This window comes from Mustela nigripes, chromosome 3, assembly GCF_022355385.1.
Source record: "Mustela nigripes isolate SB6536 chromosome 3, MUSNIG.SB6536, whole genome shotgun sequence".
In the NCBI taxonomy this organism is placed as follows: Eukaryota; Metazoa; Chordata; class Mammalia; order Carnivora; family Mustelidae; genus Mustela; species Mustela nigripes.
In genome coordinates this window covers 32655918-32676080 of record NC_081559.1, presented here as the reverse complement: position 1 = coordinate 32676080, position 20163 = coordinate 32655918, and the positions used below count along the sequence as shown (strand labels likewise).

Genomic DNA, 20163 nt, shown 5'->3' with positions numbered 1-20163 from the left:
AACCTGGGGGTCTGGAGACTTCTACCACCCCAGGTAAAAACTCCAGACTTTAGAAAAATCAAGTGGAGAAGAAGACAGGAGATTCGACGCCACAACGTCTTAGCAGAGACATCTTATAAAACCGGGCCTGTAGAAAGCAATCTGTGTCCTTGGATTTCAGGATTAAAGGATATAAAGAAAGAAAGAAATCAGGGCTTCTAGCTCCGGATGTGCCAACCACTGCTTCTCCTCGCGGTTTAGGACTAGCCTGCCTCTGCCGCTTTCCCTAAGTGTATTCGCAAGGGCCAGGGCAGATACACGTTTCTCAAATAAATGAATGACACATTCCCCCGGCAGAATCCGGAAAGCAGCCCCCTCGGGGCTCCCTGCTCAGCGCTTCCCAGTGCGGGGGTGCAGAGGCGCGCGGCAGGTGCCAGTGCACCTGCTGCCGCCCTCGGGGCGCCGGGCTGGGAGAGCCGCGGCGCGGGGCCGGGGGAGGGGGGGAGAGGAGGAGGGGGAGGAGGAAGTGGAGGAGGGAGGGGAGGAGAAAGCCAGGGAGGAGGGAGAGGAGGAGGAGGGAGAGGGGTAGGAGGGAGAGGGGAGGAGCGCGGGGAGGAGTCTGCGAACTTTCCGTTCGAGGGCATTGTGGGAATCAGCCATGGTCTGAGGCGGGCACCTCACCTGTCAGCCGCGCCCGGCTCCTGCGCTCGCCTCGCGCCCTCGTGACCACCGCGCTCGCCGCTCGCCGCTCGCTGCTCGGCGGGCGGGGACGGCGGAGGCCCGGCCACCATGGTGAGTGAGCCTGGAGCGCGCGCCGGCGGGAGGCACCTGCGGCGGCGGGGCCGGGGGTGGGCGGAAGCCGCGAACGGTTCCCAGCCCGCGCGCGCCTGCGGTCCAGCCGCCGGACGGGGCGGACGCGCGGGCCACCCGGACGCCCGCCGGGACTCCCGCGGCCACGAGCGCAGCTCCTTCATTCATTCTGTCGCTCGCTGAGCGCGTCGCGCGTGCGGGGCACGGGGCCAGGCTCCCGGCGTCGCGGGGGGACCCGGCGGACCTGTGCTGGCGTGGGGTGGGGGGTGCTTACGTTCTCGGAGGAGGCTGCGGGTGCGCGGGGAGACGTGTGGTCTGCCGGGAATTAAAGGGTACCTCTGCGAGTGAGCGCTCTGAAGTCTCCGCTACACCGGATGGAGGGGTGGAGGTGGCGGGGAAGGCCTCTTTCGGAAGGGGGTGTCTGAGCTGTTGGAGGTCCTGAAGGGGCCCTGCCCGTAGTGGGCGCGGACAGAGCGAGGGCCCGAGAGAGAAAAAACCCTGGCTTGTATCAGGAAGATAGACGGAGGCCAGAGAGCCGGTTGAGGCGGGTCCTAGAAGCCAAGTTTGAAGGAGTTTGGGTTTTATTCCCACGGAGTTGAGTCTTGGGAGAGTTTTAGCAAGATCACAGACCTCATTCCTTCTACACTGGGAAAAAAAAAATGCTTCAGGCTGTTGGTGGAGAGTGAACTGGGGTGTGTGTGAGGAGGGGTGTCCATGTAGAAACAAGGAGACACAGGGAGAGGAGTTTTGGTGCTCCAGGTGAGAGATCTTGGCCAGCAGTTGGATGAAAACAGTAGCTTCCCAGGCCTCTACCAACGCCTTCAGTCTGGGGTTTGTGTTTTGGGAGTACGGGGGTCCCACTTCCCCAGGTGACTTCACTTCCCAAAAGAAAGCAGGAACAGAAGTGACCTGCACTCTGAGGGCTTGAGCCCCCACTTCAGGCAGGAGTGGGAGCGCCTGTGGGTTCAGAAAATCGGTGGGGAAGGAGTGCAGTGGGGTGCTCAGCCCCTGGACAGGAGGGCCACAGATGCTGGTTCCTGGAGGAGGTCTGGTTGCACAGACTAGAGGTGGCTCGGTTGTTTGTTGAGGGTTCCTTGTAAGGACAGTGGGATGCAAAAAGAAGGCTGTAAATAATGGAGCAGCTCTGTTGGCTTGCTCCGGTTTCCCAAGGAACACGGTGACAGTGTGTCTAGCTCGCCGTTATCATTTGCGGAATACCGCCCTGGCATTTCTGAGTACCAAATGCTACTTCCACCCTGAGAGCAGGGGCAGGAACCTTGCTCTAGACAGTACTTGCTGTGGAGCTTTCTTTTTCCTTGCTGGTGTCATATAATCAGGTAATCAAAAGTATGTGAAGTTTCCCTAGCTTTTCCACCAGGCCTTGCCCAACAGAAATGTTCATGTTGTTATTGAGCACCTGATGGGCCGGGTGGGATGCTCAACCCTTCCCGTTCTCCGTCTCAGGCAATCCTTGCAGCAACCGGATAAAGGTAAGTATTATGCTCTTTGCCTTTTACCTGCTCTGACCTGTTTCAGCAGTGTGTCCTTGCACAGTCCCCTTGACCTCTCTGTGCCGGTTTGCTGATTTGCGAAATGGGGATAATAAGAAGGAGTTCTCCAAGTGCAGTCTGGGGACCCTAAGGAGTCCCTAAAATTTTTCAGAGGTCTGCAAGACCCAAGTATTTTCATAATAGCTCATAATAGCACTATGATGTTATTTGCCTTTTTTCATATTTGTTCCCTATGTGACTCAGTGTGGCCTTTGCTTGAGGCCAACATGCCCTGGGATAGTGTGACAGTTTGAAAGCAGAAGCAGCTCAGAGAGCCCAGCTGCCTTTGATTGAGCCGCACATGAAGGGGATTTGAAAAAACTGTGCCACTCTTCTCACAATTTTTTTTCTTTGGAAAATATTGTGACTGTCCATGAGAAAGTCATTTCTGTTAATGTGTAATACTACTTAAAAATGAATTAGTAAATATCTAAAAAATTTTCCCATTTAAATGTGTATTACAGTACGTACCAAAGGAAACAACCTACATAAATAAAAGGTCTTGGGGGCCATCTATTTTTAAGAGTGTAAAGGAGTAAGAGACAGGCTCTGTGAGTCAATGCAAGTGAATGAGTTTAGAGCAGCTTTGCCCGCTGTAAGAGCTCAGGGACTATGGCATGTTATCTGTTCTTCCTGCCACGAGGTGAGGTAACCCCCCCTCCCCCAGCAGCTTTGGCCTTTCCTGGAGGGCCACTTGCTGACTCCTTGTTTTTCTCCTGCTCCATTCCTGACTGTTGCCAACTCTCACTCTAGGAAACTGGAAGATGGCTTACAGCATCCCGTCTGCTACCTCCCCAAGGAAATGGTTCTTCATTCCCTTGTGTGGGTGGTCCAGATTTCTAGCACAGAGGCTTCATACCTCCTGAATCTCAGGACTGTGTTTGTATCTGGAGTATCTTGTTTGAATCAACTTTGTACTTCTGTAGCCTGTCTTTGTTTTTGAAACCTCTGGCATGGAGAACAACGTAGGGTTATTGTGTTTCAAGGAATCCCGTGGTTTCTGAGCCCAGTGTATTTAAACATCTTAGCGGGAAGAATTTACTATTGAATGGTTGACAATGTTGTTGGAAGAAGGAGGATTTTCTTTTGTTTCTTTGTTCTGTTTTTCTGTAAAAAGGTAGCGGTGAGGATTTAGAGGGTGATGTTTAAAAAGCTGCGGGAACACCTTTAGTAAAAACGCAAGTCAGTTTTGCTCTATCTAGTCTGTATGCTTCTGAAAAGTTGAAGTGACTTTTTAAACCACATTGTCAACAAAATAGAGGAATTACCCATTGAAAGAAGCTCAGAGTTTTTTGAAATATGAATCATCTTGTGTTGCAGAGCCAGTTCTCATAATGGATGAGAAATCTCCCAAGTGAGATTTGCTTACACTAAAAAAGGAAGAAAAAAAAATGGATTCTTTGGTGTGATTTTAAATCTTCCTTTAGAGAGATAGAGAGAGCTTCCCGAGCTGAACTGTGAAGCCATTTCTTTATCAGAACGGTTGTTAGTTTGAAACAGCATGAATGCACCTTTTCCCTAAATCAAGTAATTCAGAGTTGCGCATGATCATTCTCATCTCATTGTATTATGTGGGAATAGGAAGGGTGACGGGGAGTGCAGAGGCTGAGGGGGAGAAGTCGAACAACCTGTATCCTGCTATGATCCCTCTCTCCCCACCCAGTGTATCAATTTAATTGTCCCACCTTAAGGGAATTATAATAAGTGTGTAGTTATTTTGGTAGTTTAAGTTGTAGTTCGAGGGTGAAGTCATTTATTATAGTAATGAGTGCCTTCCTGCTCCGAGGCTTGGTTTGGGCTGCTGGCCAGAGGTGAGTGTGGCCAGAGGTGAGTAGAGAGGGTTGGGAATAGGGGAGGGGATTGCCCCTCTGTGGAATTCAGTTGTCCCCAGAGGGTAAACCACCACAGCCCTTCTCCAGGGTCTCCCAGCAACATCAGTGAGACTTGTATTTACCCCTTGAAGGAATTTTACTTTTGAGTTCCCATGACTGGCTTCTGTGGCAAGTACCATGAATAGCTTGTGATTTTTCTATGGCATTTTACTAACAGCAGCTGGAAGGAAATGGTCAGCAGGTTGTGTATTTCCCACAGGGCATTTTCAGCGTGTCCTTTTGGGTCCCATGAATGATTTCATTATCGACCAAAGTTAACCCTCCTCTTCACTCTATCCCCTAACACCAGCAAAGAGAACTCCTTGACGAGTCCCTAGAGATAAGCAGTTTTGGGTATCTCCAAGACTCATTCCTTCGATGTTATTTTGTAGTTACAGTGGCCAAAGGTTCCCCCAGTGGTCCAAGACTCCCCTGGGGTCACTTCTTTCCTTGGACCATTACTTGCCTCTGAGAAAGTCTCCTTTCTGGCATATCTTGTTCTTCTCTAATGGAATTCTTTGTTTTCCCCAAGGTATCATAGTCATTGACCCAGGATAAACTCCCGTTGACTACCTGGATCCCCCAGATCCTGTGGCGGGAGAGAATGTAAACAGAAGCCAGGCGCAAAGCCCCTTGAATCATCTCAAGGCTGGATTTAGCTGTCTTGCCAGCATCCTGACCAGCTGGAGAAAATGTGCTCATTATGTGGCTCCTGATAGCAGGATAAATTGTGGATTTTAACTATGAGAAAGGAGTGCTGCAAATTATTTACAGTAGGAATGAAATCCCATTGACTATTATGAGGAACCTGGCCTTTGGAAAAACTCTGAGTCTCAAGCCTGAGAACTCAGATCTGAAATGGCTGTCTCTAAGGAGTTTTTGAAATGTGCCTGGGGGGAAAAGAATACAAGCTTTCCTTAGTCTCTCAGTGTGATGGGACACAGGCCTATAGTACGTTAGGTCAAAAAGGGCATTCAGGATTCCATAATTTAATGTCCTTGATGGATCTTTTCCAGGAGGACTTCAGAGCTGGTAAGAAATGGTAGGTGTGTGGATACTTAAATGCTACAGGAGCTTTCTTTCCACACTGTGTGATTAAAGAGGGGAAACTGGGGCGCCTGGGTGGCTCAGTGGGTTAAAGCCTCTGCCTTCAGCTTGGGTCATGATCTCAGAGTCCTGGGATCGAGCCCAGCATCGGGCATTCTGCTCAGCAGAGAGCCTGTTTCCTCCTCTCTCTCTGCCTGCCTCTCTGCCTACTTGTGATCTCTGTCTGTCAAATAAATAAATAAATAAATCTTTAAAAAAAGAAAAAAAGAGGGGAAACTGAGGCCATTGCTTGCAAGCTGCTGTGCTTCTGCTCTTTTTTTTTTTTTTTTTTAAAGATTTTATTTATTTGTCAGAGAGACGTAGAGAGAGAACAAGAGCACAAACAGCAGGAGCAACAGGGAGAGGGAGAAGCAGGCTCCCTGCTGAGCAGGGAACCCAGGACCCTGGGATCATGACCTGAGCTGAAGGCAGACGCTTAACTGATTGAGCGTCCCTCTTCTACTCATTCTTATAGAGAGGGAACAGCAAGGGATAAATGTGACATATACAGATCATCTTAGATTAAAAACCTCTACACAAAATCACGAATGCATTTGGGTCCAAGATGCAAAATTTGTACAAACTTTAAATATAAAAACCCAAGAAATATCTTGTTTATGGCCAACTGCTTAAGATTAGCACACTACATCTCACAGAAAAGTTGAGCTGGTGTTCTAAGGCAAGGGTCAGAAAAATTTTTCTGTAAAGGGTTGGGTTGGAAGTATTTTTAGGCTTTGTTGGTCCTCTAGTCTCTGGCATTGTCACTTAACTCTTCTCTTACAGAGTGAAAGCAGTCATGGACAAGATGCAAATGGGTGTGGCTATGTTTTAATAAAACTTTATTTATAAAAACAGGTGGAGGGCCAGAACTGGGCTGTAGGCTATGGTTTGTTGACCTGTGTTCTAAGGTAACTTCCATTACTTCACTGTATATTTGACAAATGAATTGGACACCTGCCCTATGACAGGCAGTGCTTCGGGTAGGACTGGCTTTATCATTTGTGGCACCCAATAGAAAATGAAAATGTGGGGTCCCTTGTTCAAAATTACTAAGAATTTCCAGATGACTGCAGAGCATCAAACCAAGTTTAGGATCCTTCTGAACTCAGGGCTCCGGGTAAGGACCCTGTATTCATGGAAACTAGCCCTGGGTCTAGGCCCCAGAGGTTGCATACATAAACCGGAAGCTCATGCTTTCCTGGAGCCCATGTTCTTGGCGGGAAGTTCTCTGAACTTTCTAAATATTTTGTATCAATTACACAGAAGAAGCTATTATAAGGCATTAGAAAACCATCATCTCTTTTTTACTCCATGGAAGTTGCGGACATTTCTGACATGGGCAATGTAGGGACCAGTTGGGGCATGTGGAATTAGGAGCAGTCCTGGCCTTGGTGGCTATGTCAGCCTCTGCCATTTCAACCCTTTGTGGCCTAAGGAGGAGGGTCCCTTCATCCAGGCTCCTCAGCTGGTTCTTGGTTACTTCCTGAACCAGTTCTGGCTGGACAGAGAGTTCAGGATCCATACCCTTCTCCAGGCATTGCCTTTGTCCATGTCACATGGAGACTTGGGTGCCAGACGTCATGGCTTCTTCAGCCCCTCCCTGGTCGGTCCTAAAAATCTGGGTGTGGTATCATATATCAACATAAATCCTGTAAATTAGCTCCCCATTTGTGTAAAATAAGGCAGATATGCCCATATAGAAACTGGGGACTTCTAGCAGGGTATACAAGAAACAGTGATTCTTTCTGAGAAGGGCTCGAAACATCTAGTGTGATAAAGTTTCACTCTTTATTGTATGCTCTATTCGGCCATTCAGTTTCCTCTGTTGGAATGTCATGTTTTTTAAATTATATAAAAAATGACTTTTAAAAATTTTGTTATTTATATTACTTCTCCAACAAAACTCTATTTTATTTTCCCCTATTTTTGTAACTTTTTAAGGTTGGATGTGTCTGGAATTTGGATGGAAACAGAAGTTCCCTGAAAATATGCACACGCATGCACGCGCACGCATCCACACACACGCACACACACACAGATACACACAAACATACACAGAGGCTTTCTCTAACTTGAGCTCTTGGCCAGATATCTGAGATTTCTGTTTGTACCTTGCTTTCATGTAAGAATCGAGAATAGCTGAGGGGGCAAAACTCTGATTCATCTCTCTCACTTCAGTGACTCTCAAAACTTATGCTAACAATGTTCAATGTTTCTGGTTGCTTCATAGGACTAAACCATTAAAGTACAGAGACGGCTGTCAGATCACCTGGGGTTGGCCTCTCTGCATTCAATAGAGAGCCAGACATTCCAGTGGAGATTAAGAAGTCATGTCTCTGAAAAAACCCAGAGGCCCCATCAAATGTGGTATCAGATTCTGATTATCACTGAATTATCCTTTTTTTTTTTTAAATAAAGATTTATTTATTTATTTATTTATTTGATAGAGATCACAAGTAGGCAGAGCAGCAGGCAGAGAGAGAGAGGGAGAAGCAGACTAGGACCCTGGGATCATGACCTGAGCCGAAGGCAGAGGCTTTAACCCACTGAGCCACCCAGGCGCCCCTATCACTGAATTATTCTGCCCCCAATTTCAGTGTCTGTTGCACACCCCCAGCTTCCCTTGCCTTCCTGAAAAAAAAAGAAAAAGAAAAAGAACAAAAAAAGGTATCAACTTTTTGTTATGCAGGTGAAACTAGAAAAGACTTGAAAAAAATGTTGACTTTTAAGAGAAGTGTCAGAATTTCATCAGGGGGACAGGACATGCTGTTGGAAGACACATCTCTGTTGTGTAAATATTTAGCTGCTTGTTCCTTGTGGAAGTGACACAGAGGGCATTTTGCCCAGCATGTCCCTCCCCACCCCCTCCACCGTCTGCAGCCACTTGCAGAGGCGGGTGTCAGATGTCAGGGCAATGTGTCCAGGAAGAGAATGAGATGAGGCAGACAGCCTAAGGTCCTGCATGTAAGCTCTGTGATCTTGACCACTCTGCTTATCCCTCTCACACTGGGCCCACTTCCTCAATTTACCTGAAGATCGAACAAGATAATTCAGTCCAAACAAACCCTTTGCGTGAGTCCTGGCACCTAGAACGCATTCCATCAATGTAAGCAAGGCTATTTTTAAGAGAAGCAGGAAAAAAAATGTTTAAAAATAGTTCATAAAGTTTTTTTTTATTATTTTTCTCTCCCTAGGAAACTTAGCTGAACCAATGAACTAACGGAACAAAATATCATAGACAGTAGACACTGGGGAGGTGGGAGAAGGTAAGGGTTATTGTAAGATTAGTTTTCCCAGTGGGATTCAATTACCCGGTGTAGGTCTGAGACATTTTTCTTTTATTTCTTAGACAAGTACTTTCAGTTTCTTTACTAAGAAGCCAAGTTCTCAATTCTAGGTGTAGGGTGCATGAGTCCTACCTTTCAAAGTTTATTCAGTCCCATGACTTCTGTATTTTAAGGATTCAGATAATCTACATCAACTGTCTTGGTAAAAAGCTAAGAGGGAAGGGGAGACTTAACTGTATAGCCAGGCAGATCTGTCTCTCATATTGAACCTGAACTTTGAAAGAAGTTGACAGATATGCCATCTCCCGCCTCCTAACAAATTTTGTTCAGGCTGTAGACATCATTGTCAAGGTATAAAGGCCCTGGGGACAGATTTTTAATGAGTGCTAGCTAGGTAGGCTGCTGTAGGAAAAAAATGAAAGTTCTTAATCAACATTTAAGTGGTCATTACCATGCAGGGTGCTGAAGTTTGCATACTAAGCATAGTCTCTCAAACCAAGTTTGTTCCTGATCACAAAAAAAATTCGCATTAAAAAAGATCAAATAAGCATCACTATGAAATACGAATAGGGTCCCAAGATATTAATGTTTCATTCGACTTCAAAGTCGTAGTGAAAGGTTGCCTGGAATGTTTGCTATTTCCAGTATCTTTTTGCTCCTTAAATGATTTGAAACAGAACCGAAAGCTAGTCTGCCTCTCAGAAGACTCCAGGAAAAAAACCTAGTGAGAGGCGTATTTACTATGAGACAAAAGTTAAATGATTAACAGGTATTGTTGGTATATTCCCAATTGATTACTCTGTCCAGAGGAAGTGATAAATGAAGAAATAATATGTGAATCACTTTTTCAGGGTTTTTTTTCTTTTTTTCCTCACTTGCTTTCCTCTTTGAGTTCTTTTTTTTTTTTTCTTAAAGATTTTATTTATTTATTTGACAGACAGAGGTCACAAGTAGATGGAAAGGTAGGCCGGGGGTGGGGGTGGGGAAGCAGGCTCCCCGTGGAGCAGAGAGCCCGATGTGGGGCTCGATCCCAGGACTCTGGGATCATGACCTGAGCCAAAGGCAGCGGCTTAACCCACTGAGCCACTGAGGCACCCCTCTTCTTTGAGTTCTTAATTGGGGAGGTTATTAGAAAAGCAAAACCCACAGGTGTAAGATCTGTTCCTTGATTTATAAGACACTCGTGTCGTTGGGAAGACATTTGTGACATGCGTAGCAAATCTAGATGAGTGTGGGAGTGGACAATTAAGCACGAAAGTGTGTCGTTCAGATTATATAATTGCTGCAGGAATTCCGTGGCGCAGGACTTGGGAGGGGCTCGTGGGAGAGAGAGAGGCTCAGGACTGAGTCCAGAAGGGCAGGGCGATCCTGCCCTCCGCTTTTCAGAAGAGCGCATACTGTGTGGGTGCTGATATGTGTGTCAGTGGAAGGGGTTAATAAGCAGACTGTAAAGACAGGCAGTTAAAAGGAAATGCAAATCCTGGAGGAGAGCCTGGTGTTTCACTGACACCCCTTGTCAGCCCCACTAGCCCAGGATTCATCTGGTATTATCTAGGAAGGAGTCTTTCTCACAGGTGGATTTTCCAGGTAGCTCAAAAGGACAAAGTTTGTTTTTTTTTTCTCTTTTTTTAAATTTTAGAGGTAAGAAAGATGTTAATACCCTCCTCAAGCTTTGGGAAAATGGATCAAAAGTGCTTGAGGCTTGTTCAAAGTCAGGAGTCATCTCACTTCACTCCTTCATTCCACTGCTTGGTTTTGGAGATGAGTTGCCTTCTTACCAGCCAAGGTGCAGTGTTACTGAAATTGCAGGTGTGTTTAAGAGAGTGTGTGTGTGTGTGTGTGTGTGTGGTCTCCCAAGTGGGTTAGTTCCCTTGTATATCTCTAAAACACCCTCTGCTGTTCTTTCCCTCGCCTACCCTGCAGCTCTGTCTCCACTTCTTCTACCACTTTCATATAGTTTTGAGAAGAGAAGGAAAGGTCATTTTAATAGTAGCATAAGAGACATCACTAGAAAGACAGAAGAGCCTAACACTTGGAAGGATGGCTGCCCTGGAGCTAAGGGGACTCGGGCCGTCACCCAGCTCTGCTCATTGCTCTTACCTTCCCCACTCCTCTACCTCCCTGGGCCTGTCCTTGCTGTCCCGGGAAGCAAGCATGGACCTGAGGCATAGTCTCTTAAAAATCCTTTCTGGCTCTCGCAGTCTGTGATGAGCCACAAGAACATCCTCTGCCTCTCCGAACCTAACACTCTATTCCGAACGGGTCAGAATCCGAGGCAGGGCTGGCCTGATGCCCAGTTGCTGACCCGTGTGTCCTTGTGTTGCTGCCGATGAGGTTTGGGCTTGTCCTCCGTGCAGCGTGCAGGTGGAGCTCTCATGGCTGCAGCCGGCCCGAAGGAACGATGACCCCACCAACTCGGAGCGCACATAACTAGTTAGTGAGTCACTTGCGCGGCTCACACATCTGTTTGTTGACAGAGTCTAGGCATGGTAGTAGGTGCAGTTTTGGCCTCAGTCAGGTCAAGTGTAAAAGAAGCACAGCATTATTGTTTTGCTTTAGGTAAAAATTACCAAATACCTACTGTGGTCTAAACCCAGACTTGGAGATGAAGAAGGAGCTCGAAAGGAAACAGAACTGATAATGCTTCTGACCCCATGGTGGGGGGCGTGGAGGGGGGGAACATGTAAGTAGAGCAGCTTGTATGCTACCGTAAACTGTGGCTTTCTTCAAAGAATGTTGGAAATGAAGCTGTGGTCCGCAGGGGCTAGGGTTCATAGGGAAGTGGACAGACATCTGGACAGGAATCCTGAAAGCATGTTACTGCTTTGGGGGAGAAGCCTATTTCAGACATGGGCAGGGAGGAGGGGCCAGATGGTGAGACCGGTCTGGGCAGGAGGTGCTTCAGGGTGGGAAGCCGCCTGGCATGGGTGCGTGGGGGAACAAGTTTGGAAAACACAAAACACACACACACACACACACACACACACACACACACACACACACTTCTCCAAAATACCCAGATATCTAGTACAGAAGAAAAAGTGGAGTACTTCGGTGGAGGGTGTTGAAAGACAGGAGATTTTCTCCATGTCATTCATCTGGAGGACCATCCAGGAAGGTCTGGCTTTTTTTCTCTTCTGTTCAGGGCCAGCGTTTCATAGATGTGGACGATGAGCAGTGTGACAAGCCCTGCTTGGGACAAGGGCCTAAACTAACTCCTTGTCCCTCTGTCGTATTTTTGGATGGTAGAGGGTAGTATGTATACAGGCAGATGCTATTGATTTGAGGTGTTGAAATGTAAAGTTTTATGTTCATCTTCTTTGTCTTAAGTAAGTTGAACAACTATACCCATTTTTCAGAAGAACTTGAGCCTATCTTTGTGTATGATAATTTTACTTTATTTTTTTAAAGATTTTACTTATTTATTTGTTAGATTGACAGAGAGACAGAGAGCACAAGCAGGGGGACTGGCAGGTGGAGGGAAAAGCAGGCACCCCGCTGAGCAGGGAGCCCCACTAGTGGGGTTTGATCCCAGGACCCTGGGATCATGACCTGAGCCAAAGGCAGATGCTTAATCCACTGAGCCACCCAGGCATCCTGTCTATGATCATTTTAAAACAAAATTCAGGCAGTAAATATTTATTGAGCGGCTATATGTCAATGCCTATTAAAATTCAAACATTACACTTACTTAAAAATAAAACATTTTGAAGCATGCAGGACTGAATGTGAAGGCTTCAACTTTGGCTCCTTGTCTAGATCTGTGAGAGAAATAACGTTTGTTCTGAGAAAAAGGTTGTTCAGAATGACCTTCTTTGAAATAATAGGCTTGTCTGATTAAGTGATGTTTATCCATATTTATGAGTAAAGTCCATATCAAAAGTGTCTTTTAAATCATGGTAGAAAGTAATTTTTGGAGTAACTAGCTTAGCAAACATTATCCCAATAAAATTTGCATTGGTGCTATCTCCGCCCCATGTAGATCAGTTTCAGGGTCAAAATGCTGAGGTTTTAAAGACCACACTAAATCTTGCTAACACAGTGACATTAATACTTTTTAGAGCAGCTCTTTCTGCCCACAGCTCCTGCCCCCATTCTTTAATAAGCCACCATTTTGCACCAAAAAAAAAAAAAAAACTTTTTAATAAAACCAGCCTTTAAATCTCATTTTCCCGAGTTCCTTCTTATACACAGTGAATATAACTACATTTTATCAGTAAGAGTTCAAAGAACAGAATAGCTTTTCAATAATCATTGTATTTTTAGCAAATATCTACAACCTGAATGCTTCTATGACATACTTCCAATTTAGAATTATATTCTGTAGTAGAGTCTTGACTGTGGGAGCTAAAATTTTTAGGCCTTGAGCAAAAGTGACCCCCAAAAGCTGTGAAGTTCTTTTTATTAGCTGCAAAAGAAGACATTCATGAACAGAGTAGGACTTCCTTTTCTTTACAAAAGCATCTTTTTTCTCCCCAGTTTTATTGAGATAGAACTGACCAATGCATCTTGGGATGGTATCTTTTTATAACATCATTGAAAGATTTATGATTAAATATCAGTTTGACTGCCAACTCACACATTTATGGGTGCCAATGACTTCATCACTTCTTCTGTAGCTACACACTGCTAAAATTAGATTTGATTTCTGGATTTTAAAATAACAATTTAAGATGTTGTGCAAGGGAAAGAAGTGAGAAAATAGAGTGTGCTTTTCTAACATTGCCAGTTTCTCTACTGGGTGATGTAAAGAATTGTTATTTCCAGCAAAAGTGACCCCAAAATATCTGTTGTATTCTCCCTTAAAAAAACAAACAAAAAACAGGGACGCCTGGGTGGCTCAATTGGTTGAGTGGCTGCCTTCGGCTCAGGTCATGATCCCAGCGTCCTGGGATCGAGTCCCGCATCAGGCTCCTTGCTCGGTGGGAAGCCTGCTTCTCCCTCTGCCTCTGCTGCCACTCTGCCTGCCTGTGCTCACTCTCTCTCTCCCTCTCTGGCAAATAAATAAATAAAATCTTTAAAAAACAAACAAACAAAAAACAAACACCCGCCCCCAATACTTCATGCTGTTTGGGAGATCTCATAAAAGAAAAACAGTTGTTCAAATTGAAGATGTTAAGCCCATCTTCAGTCCTGTGGACACGTGGTGGACTGCAATGACCACCCCTCCCCGCACCCCCTCCCCCCGAATGCAATGCCTAGACCTATATTTCTTGATGACTCCAGGAAAGTCTTTTAAGTGTCAGAAACATAATGTCTTTTATCTTCAATATAATACGTCACCTAAGTGTGTGGATTCAACAGTATAATATATGTAAATGTGCCCCAAACTGTACCCGCCATGCAATGGGTCGTTTTTATTGATAAGTATAATTGTCATGTGGAATACTGTGTTCAACCGTGGTCAGCAGACTGGAGTCTTCCTGAAGGAAGGGGTCCCTGAGAAGTTACAGAGGCCAGACAGGGCATCTTTTCTCCTGGAGCTGTGTTCACAACTTCTTCCAAATTGTCTTTTTTTCCCAAGGTTTGAGCAGACCACTGCTGCTAACACAGCTGTCGTCAGACAAGCTACTGTTGAGTAGATCCTGAAGCCTTCTTCTGGTTGCTGTCCCTGAGGTGGAATGACCACACCATGGTTGATTGGATTGTGTCTTCTGTAGAGAGCTAATCTAGCTAATCTATTTTATTCTAATTGTCAGGTTATGAGGATTACCTGTAGTCTTCCATTGCATGGTGTTGTAGATGGTAGTGTTATGCATCTATTTAACACAGACTAAAGGGAAGGCTGGGGAGCTGTAACTAGCAGTCTCATGTATGCTGTGCACATTCAAAGGAAGGAAGGATTGATATGTGGATGGTGGCAAGACCTCAGGCTTTAGAGCCAGATGTATCTGTGTTGGAATCCCTCTCTGCCAATGACTACCTTTGAGGTTAGTCACTGACATGGGTATTCCAGGACATCTGTCTGGGGCCTCGTATCAACATTCACTATCTGTTTCCTGCTGGTAGTTATCGTGATTGTGATGGCTTGTGGCTACTCACACTTCCTGCTTCTCTTAGCAACGCAGCGTGTCCATGGCCTGGAGCCCTGACTTTGCTCAGAAAGAGGCCCTGTGATCTCTTGATTTACTTTTGACAAGTGACCAACTGAAGTGGTTGTTTTCACATGTATGGAGATGAAAGGAATAATTATCCACTTTCTGTCATAGAGGCTTATCATCACCTGTGTTATATCCCATTCTTCATTAGCCAATTAAACTAAGATGATAAAGTTCTGTCTGGTAGGATAGTGTTCTGTGGAATGCAGAGTAATGCACACATAAGAATGGTTAATGGGCTTGAATTCGTTGCTGTGGAATTAAAACCTTTTTAGATTTCTTCGGAAGCTTGGATCCTTTGCTTTAGTTTTTCTGACAAGGTCCACATGTTAAGTTGGTTTACAAATCTGTGTATCATTCATTTGAGGTTAGTTAGTGCCAAGGTCTGAAGTTGGTTCATAAACCTTTAAGGAAAATGATTATTATCTGAAGGTTAAATCAGAACCTAAAAGAATTATTACTTGGGTCTTTCTGGAATTAGTTAACCCAGTCTCTCCGCTTTCTCTGGATCGAATCCAAAATCAACCCTGGACAGTTTCTCCCAGACTTACCTCCTCCAGATTCTTCCTCCCAAAGAATGTGTATCCTACATGAGCCCATGACTAAAAGTTACCATGCAAGAAGCATCAAAGACTGTCCTTAGTTTTATAGCAGAACATATTCAGATGTTTTCCAGTGTGGTTTATAGAATATTTATAGAAGTAGTGGTATTGTTTTACTAACTCTATGAAGCCCTATTGGTAAAATGAATTAAAAGTCCAAGTCAAAAATTAAATCACGTTCATTTAAAATAAAGTTGGGTCTCTGTTATTACTGTCAGCCTGAAATCTCTTGTACAGTCTTAGAATTCTTGCTATATTTTTTAGTTTAATATGCAAGCCTCATTTTGATTGAAGTACAAACAAGAGTTTCTGTATTTGAAGCATGAGCCTGTTTTGCAAATGGCGAATGTTCCCATGACCAGTGAAAATTTTGTTCCTGAAGTTTGTTAGGGTCTTTGGAAAAGTGGTCCTGGCCACATGCCCCTGGAATGGTGACCATGGATGGTTTAAATGTTACTTTCAAATACTTTTGGTTTCAGAATATTGTGATGTCTGAGAAGCAGAAAGACCAACCCTTTGTCATTTTGCCTCTTTATTAAACTCAATTCTGATGGGTGTGGTTTCTGTTCCTAGGCTGCAGGCTCTGAACTAGACAGAGCAGAACAGAGAACAAAAGGCAGAGAATAACCATTTCCCATTGTTAAGAGAGTGGAGTGTGAGATACTCAATGATTCCAGCTATGCCCACTGCAGCCTCTTCTCTGTGGTTTTGCTCAAACTTACTTAGCATATTCTTCCTCCTAGTGAGAGTCACAAGGGGACAGGGGTAGGGGTTCGAAACCTAGGCCACTTCCATATTCTGAAGCCACTGGCATGTGAAAAAAAAACAAAGTGGCTAAGCCAGGCTATAAATATTGTGGCAGTTTTTCATGCCTTATGTTTAACAAGTGAATGCATGTAGCATATATAAAATATCGTGCACTTTCATTTTCCCTTTTGCAAAATGTTTTGCAAAATGTTTTAAAACACGTATTGATGCACTGTGTCAGCCAGGAGCTTAGTCTGGAAATGGGCACAAGCTTATATCCCGTATGAAGAACATCTCTGTCTTTTGGCCTCCCTGGGGCTTCCCTGTGACCTCCTAAATAAATACACAATTCTAAGTTTGAGATCCTTTGTGGATGTCAGGCTGGCCCCTTCCTTGTTACCTCTTGCACTCAGAAGAGTACCTCTGCTTCTGAGGATGTTATCTGGCATTACTGGAGGTCAGAAGGGCATAGCATACATGAGGCAATGGTGGAAGAAAAGAAAAGGCTATTTTGTCATTGGCTATATGACCAGTTTTGATTCCAGTTTACTTGTTTTTGTGACTTCATGGCACAATCCTGGCTTTACCCGCACCCCCCCAGCTCTTTGACCAATGAGACAATGGTGTTCAAGCAAGGCTCCGTGGAGATCCCTGAAAACCCCCAACGTTTCTAACCAGAGCTGCTCAGCTCTCACTTTTGACTCTTTGTCCCTGACTTTTGTTTAAATATAGACTTCATGTTTAACAAAAACCCAAAAAGCAAAAAGCCTCAAACTTGAAAACCACTTCTCTAAGGGCAAAGGGTAGAAGAGAACCATGTTTTATCGCGCTTGCCTTATTCCGGGAAAGCAATGGCTCTCATATCTTGGGTGGTGGTGGGGGGGAGGGCAGGGAGGGAAGACTTTGGTCAGAAAAACTTTTTTGTGGGGCACCTGGGTGGCTCAGTGGGTTAAGCCTCTGCCTTTGGCACGGGTCTTGGTCTCGGGGTCCTCGGATCAAGCCCCACATCGGACTCTCTGCTCAGCGGGGAGCCTGCTTCCCTCTTTCTCTCTCTGCCTGCCTCTCTGCCTACTTGTGATCTCTGTCTGTCAAATTAATAGTAAATAAAATCTTAAAAAAAGAAAAACTTTGTGTTTTCCTAGAATATTTGGTTTCTGAGAAGTATGAAAAATTGCTTTATGACTGTCCATCTAAGAAGCACTCTCTGCATCCTATCATTTGAAAGAATTTGTGGTTATTGTTGCCTTGTGCGATAGGTATCTAGTGTCATGTGGTTGGGGTTGAAAGGAATTGTGGAAATCATTTCAGGTCCAGCACCCCAGAGATGCCGGTTAGGTTGCCAAGTCTCATGGAACTGGTTCTTGGTAAAATCCGGGACTGGAACCATAGTCGATGCAGCTAGGCTCTGTTGTTTTTCCTAAGGCTATTATTTTGCTGACTCAGTTAGTAAATAGGTAGAGAATAAGCAAGGCTTAAACTACTCACAGGGCACCTAAAAACACCAAATCACTGGGGAACCTGGATGACTCATTCTGTTAAGAGTCTGCCTTCAGCTCAGGTCATGATCCCAGGGTCCTGGGATCAAGCCCTGTGTTGGTCTCTCTGCTTAGTGGGGAGTCTGCTGCTTCCTCTTCCTCTGTCCCTCCCCCATTTTGTGCATGCTGTCTCTCTGTCAGATAAAATAAATAAAATCTAAAAAAAAAAAACCCTACCAAATCACATATTCTAATTTCTACAGCTTATGTCTAAGAGGCCCCAAGGCATAAACACAACTCACATGTTCCAAATAACCCTCAAACCAGAATGCCCCCAGCATCTACAGTTGTGTATAGATGAAATTGTTAAAAATGGAGCCAAACAACTCAATGAAAAAATAGACAAAGGCCTTGAATAGACATTTCTCCAAAGAAGACCCAACATGCACATGAAGCTCAGCATCACGATTCATTAGGGAAATGTAAATCGGTATGACAATGAGATAGCACTTAAAGCCACTAGAATGGCTACTGTTGGGGGCGCCTGGGTGGCTCAGTAGGTTAAAGCCTCTCCCTTCTGCTCAGGTCATGATTCCAGGGTCCTAGGATCGAGCCCCGCATCGGACTCTCTGCTCAGCAGGGAGCCTGCTTCCCTCCCTCTCTCTCTGCCTGCTGCTCTGCCTATTTGTGATCTCTGTCTGTCAAATAAATAAATAAAATCTTAAAAAAAAAAAAAAACATAGAATGGCTACTATTTAAAAAACCCGGAAAACAACAGGTGTTGGCGAAGCTGTGGAGAAGTTGGAATTCTTAGGTTTGAAATGAAATGGTGGGAATAGCAAATGATGCGGCTGCTATGGAAATGGTATGCTGTTTCTTTAAAAAATTAATCAGAGAATAACCATGTGATCCAGCAGTGTCACTGCTGGACATGTACTCAATGCTTAATTGAAAGCAGGGACTTGAAAAGATTGTGGGGGCACCTGGGTGGCTCACTCAGTTAAGCGTCTGCCTTCAGTCCTGGTCATGATCTCAGGGTCCTGGGGTAGAGTCCTGTATCAGGCTCCCTGCTCACTGGAGAGTCTGCTTCTCCTTCTTCATCTGCCCCTCTCCCGCGAGTGCTCTTTCTCTCTCTCAAATAAATAAAATCTTTAAAAAAGAAAAGATTTGTGCGTCCATGTTTGTAACAGCATAATTCACCCAAAAGTGGGAGAAACCCAAATGTCCACTGGTGGATGAATGGATAAAATGTGCGATATATACATACAATGGAATATTATTGAGACTTAGAGAGGAAGGATATTCTGACACAGGCTACAACATGGGTGAACCTTGAAGACATTATGCTAAGTGAAATAAGCCAGTCACAAAGGACAAATGCCGTGTGATTTCACTTATATGACATATCTAGAGTATCAAATTACAGAGACAGAAAGTAGAATGGTAGTTGCCAGGGGCTGGGGGGAGGGAAGGAGGAGTGGAAAGCTGTTGTTCAGTTCAGTGGGGGACAGAGTTTCAGTTTGGGGAAATGAAAAAGTTCTGGAGATGGATGGTGGTGATGATTGTGCAATGTTACGGATGTATTTAACGCCACGGAACTATACATTTCAAAATGGTTAAAATGACAAATTTTATGTTAGGTATATTGTACTACAATAAAAAATCTTAAATCCTTAAAAATGGAGCCAAACTTTAAACCATAATAAAATGATCAGGCAATTCTTAATAGAATATTGCAGTGAACGGACCAGTAAGAGAGGAATCTTTAATGGTCTATTAAAAATAATGGCTGTCTAGTTTATTGGGAGATTTCTCTCCATCACACAGTATTTGTTGAGCCTTTTCTGGATAGTATTTCTTTGGTAAGTGGAACAGCAGACCTTTGCATTTAGATAAGTAGACATTACTTCATGTGTTATTCATGTGTTATTTCAAGAAAGGAAATAACGGCGCTTCTGTGGGCCAGCTGCAAACTTCATAGTAGTGTATTTCAAAAAACTGCAAAAGAAAGAAGGGGGTCAGGTATCATTTATTTCCCTCTGTCATTTATTAAGCCACTTAGTCTAAATTTTCACCAGCCCAGCAGCATTTTGCTTTGGTCAAAAGACAGCTGTAACCTGGAATTTAAAATAAACACATATGCATGTGTGTGCGTGCACACACATACACACAGACACATGACAACAGTGTTTGAGGTCAGGAACACATGACAACAGTGTCTGAGGTCAGGATGCCCAGGCAGTCATCCTGACTCAACTGCTTACCACTGATACAACTGTGGGCAGTGCCTTCTCTTCTGGAACTGAGTTTCTGTTAGATTGTATCCAGTAGTCCTATCCAGCTTTAGCATTTTGTGAGCTCTCTGGTCATGCGTTGGGATTTTTAGTGCATATACCGATTTTGAAACACCTCACTCTTGGCTCTTGGTCCGTCTAGCTCTTTTTTCATTTCTCAATCAAAAAAATCCTCAAAGACTGCTTTTGAAGAAAAAGTAGGAGACCCAGTAGATTCAGTAGATAGCCCAGACTTGAGAGGAGCCATGGACAAAGATGTCAAAGCATCTTGATGTTAGATGGTGTTCTGTTAGGTCATTCTCGGTTCTGTAACAAAAGAAAACCACCATTAAGCTCCCTTGATACTGGTGCTGATGGAATCTGT

General features: G+C 44.6%; 1 protein-coding gene across 1 annotated transcript in view; it reads left to right on the top strand.

Moving 5' to 3' along the window:
* The first annotated feature begins 610 nt into the window (after nt 1-610).
* The window catches only part of AP1S3 (adaptor related protein complex 1 subunit sigma 3), a 57176-nt gene continuing 37623 nt past the window's right edge, over nt 611-20163 (top strand). Inside the window, exon 1 of the mRNA XM_059393586.1 lies at nt 611-771. Coding sequence (XP_059249569.1) covers nt 769-771 — 3 coding nt within the window. The 5' untranslated portion in view covers nt 611-768. The remainder of the gene's footprint in view (nt 772-20163) is intronic.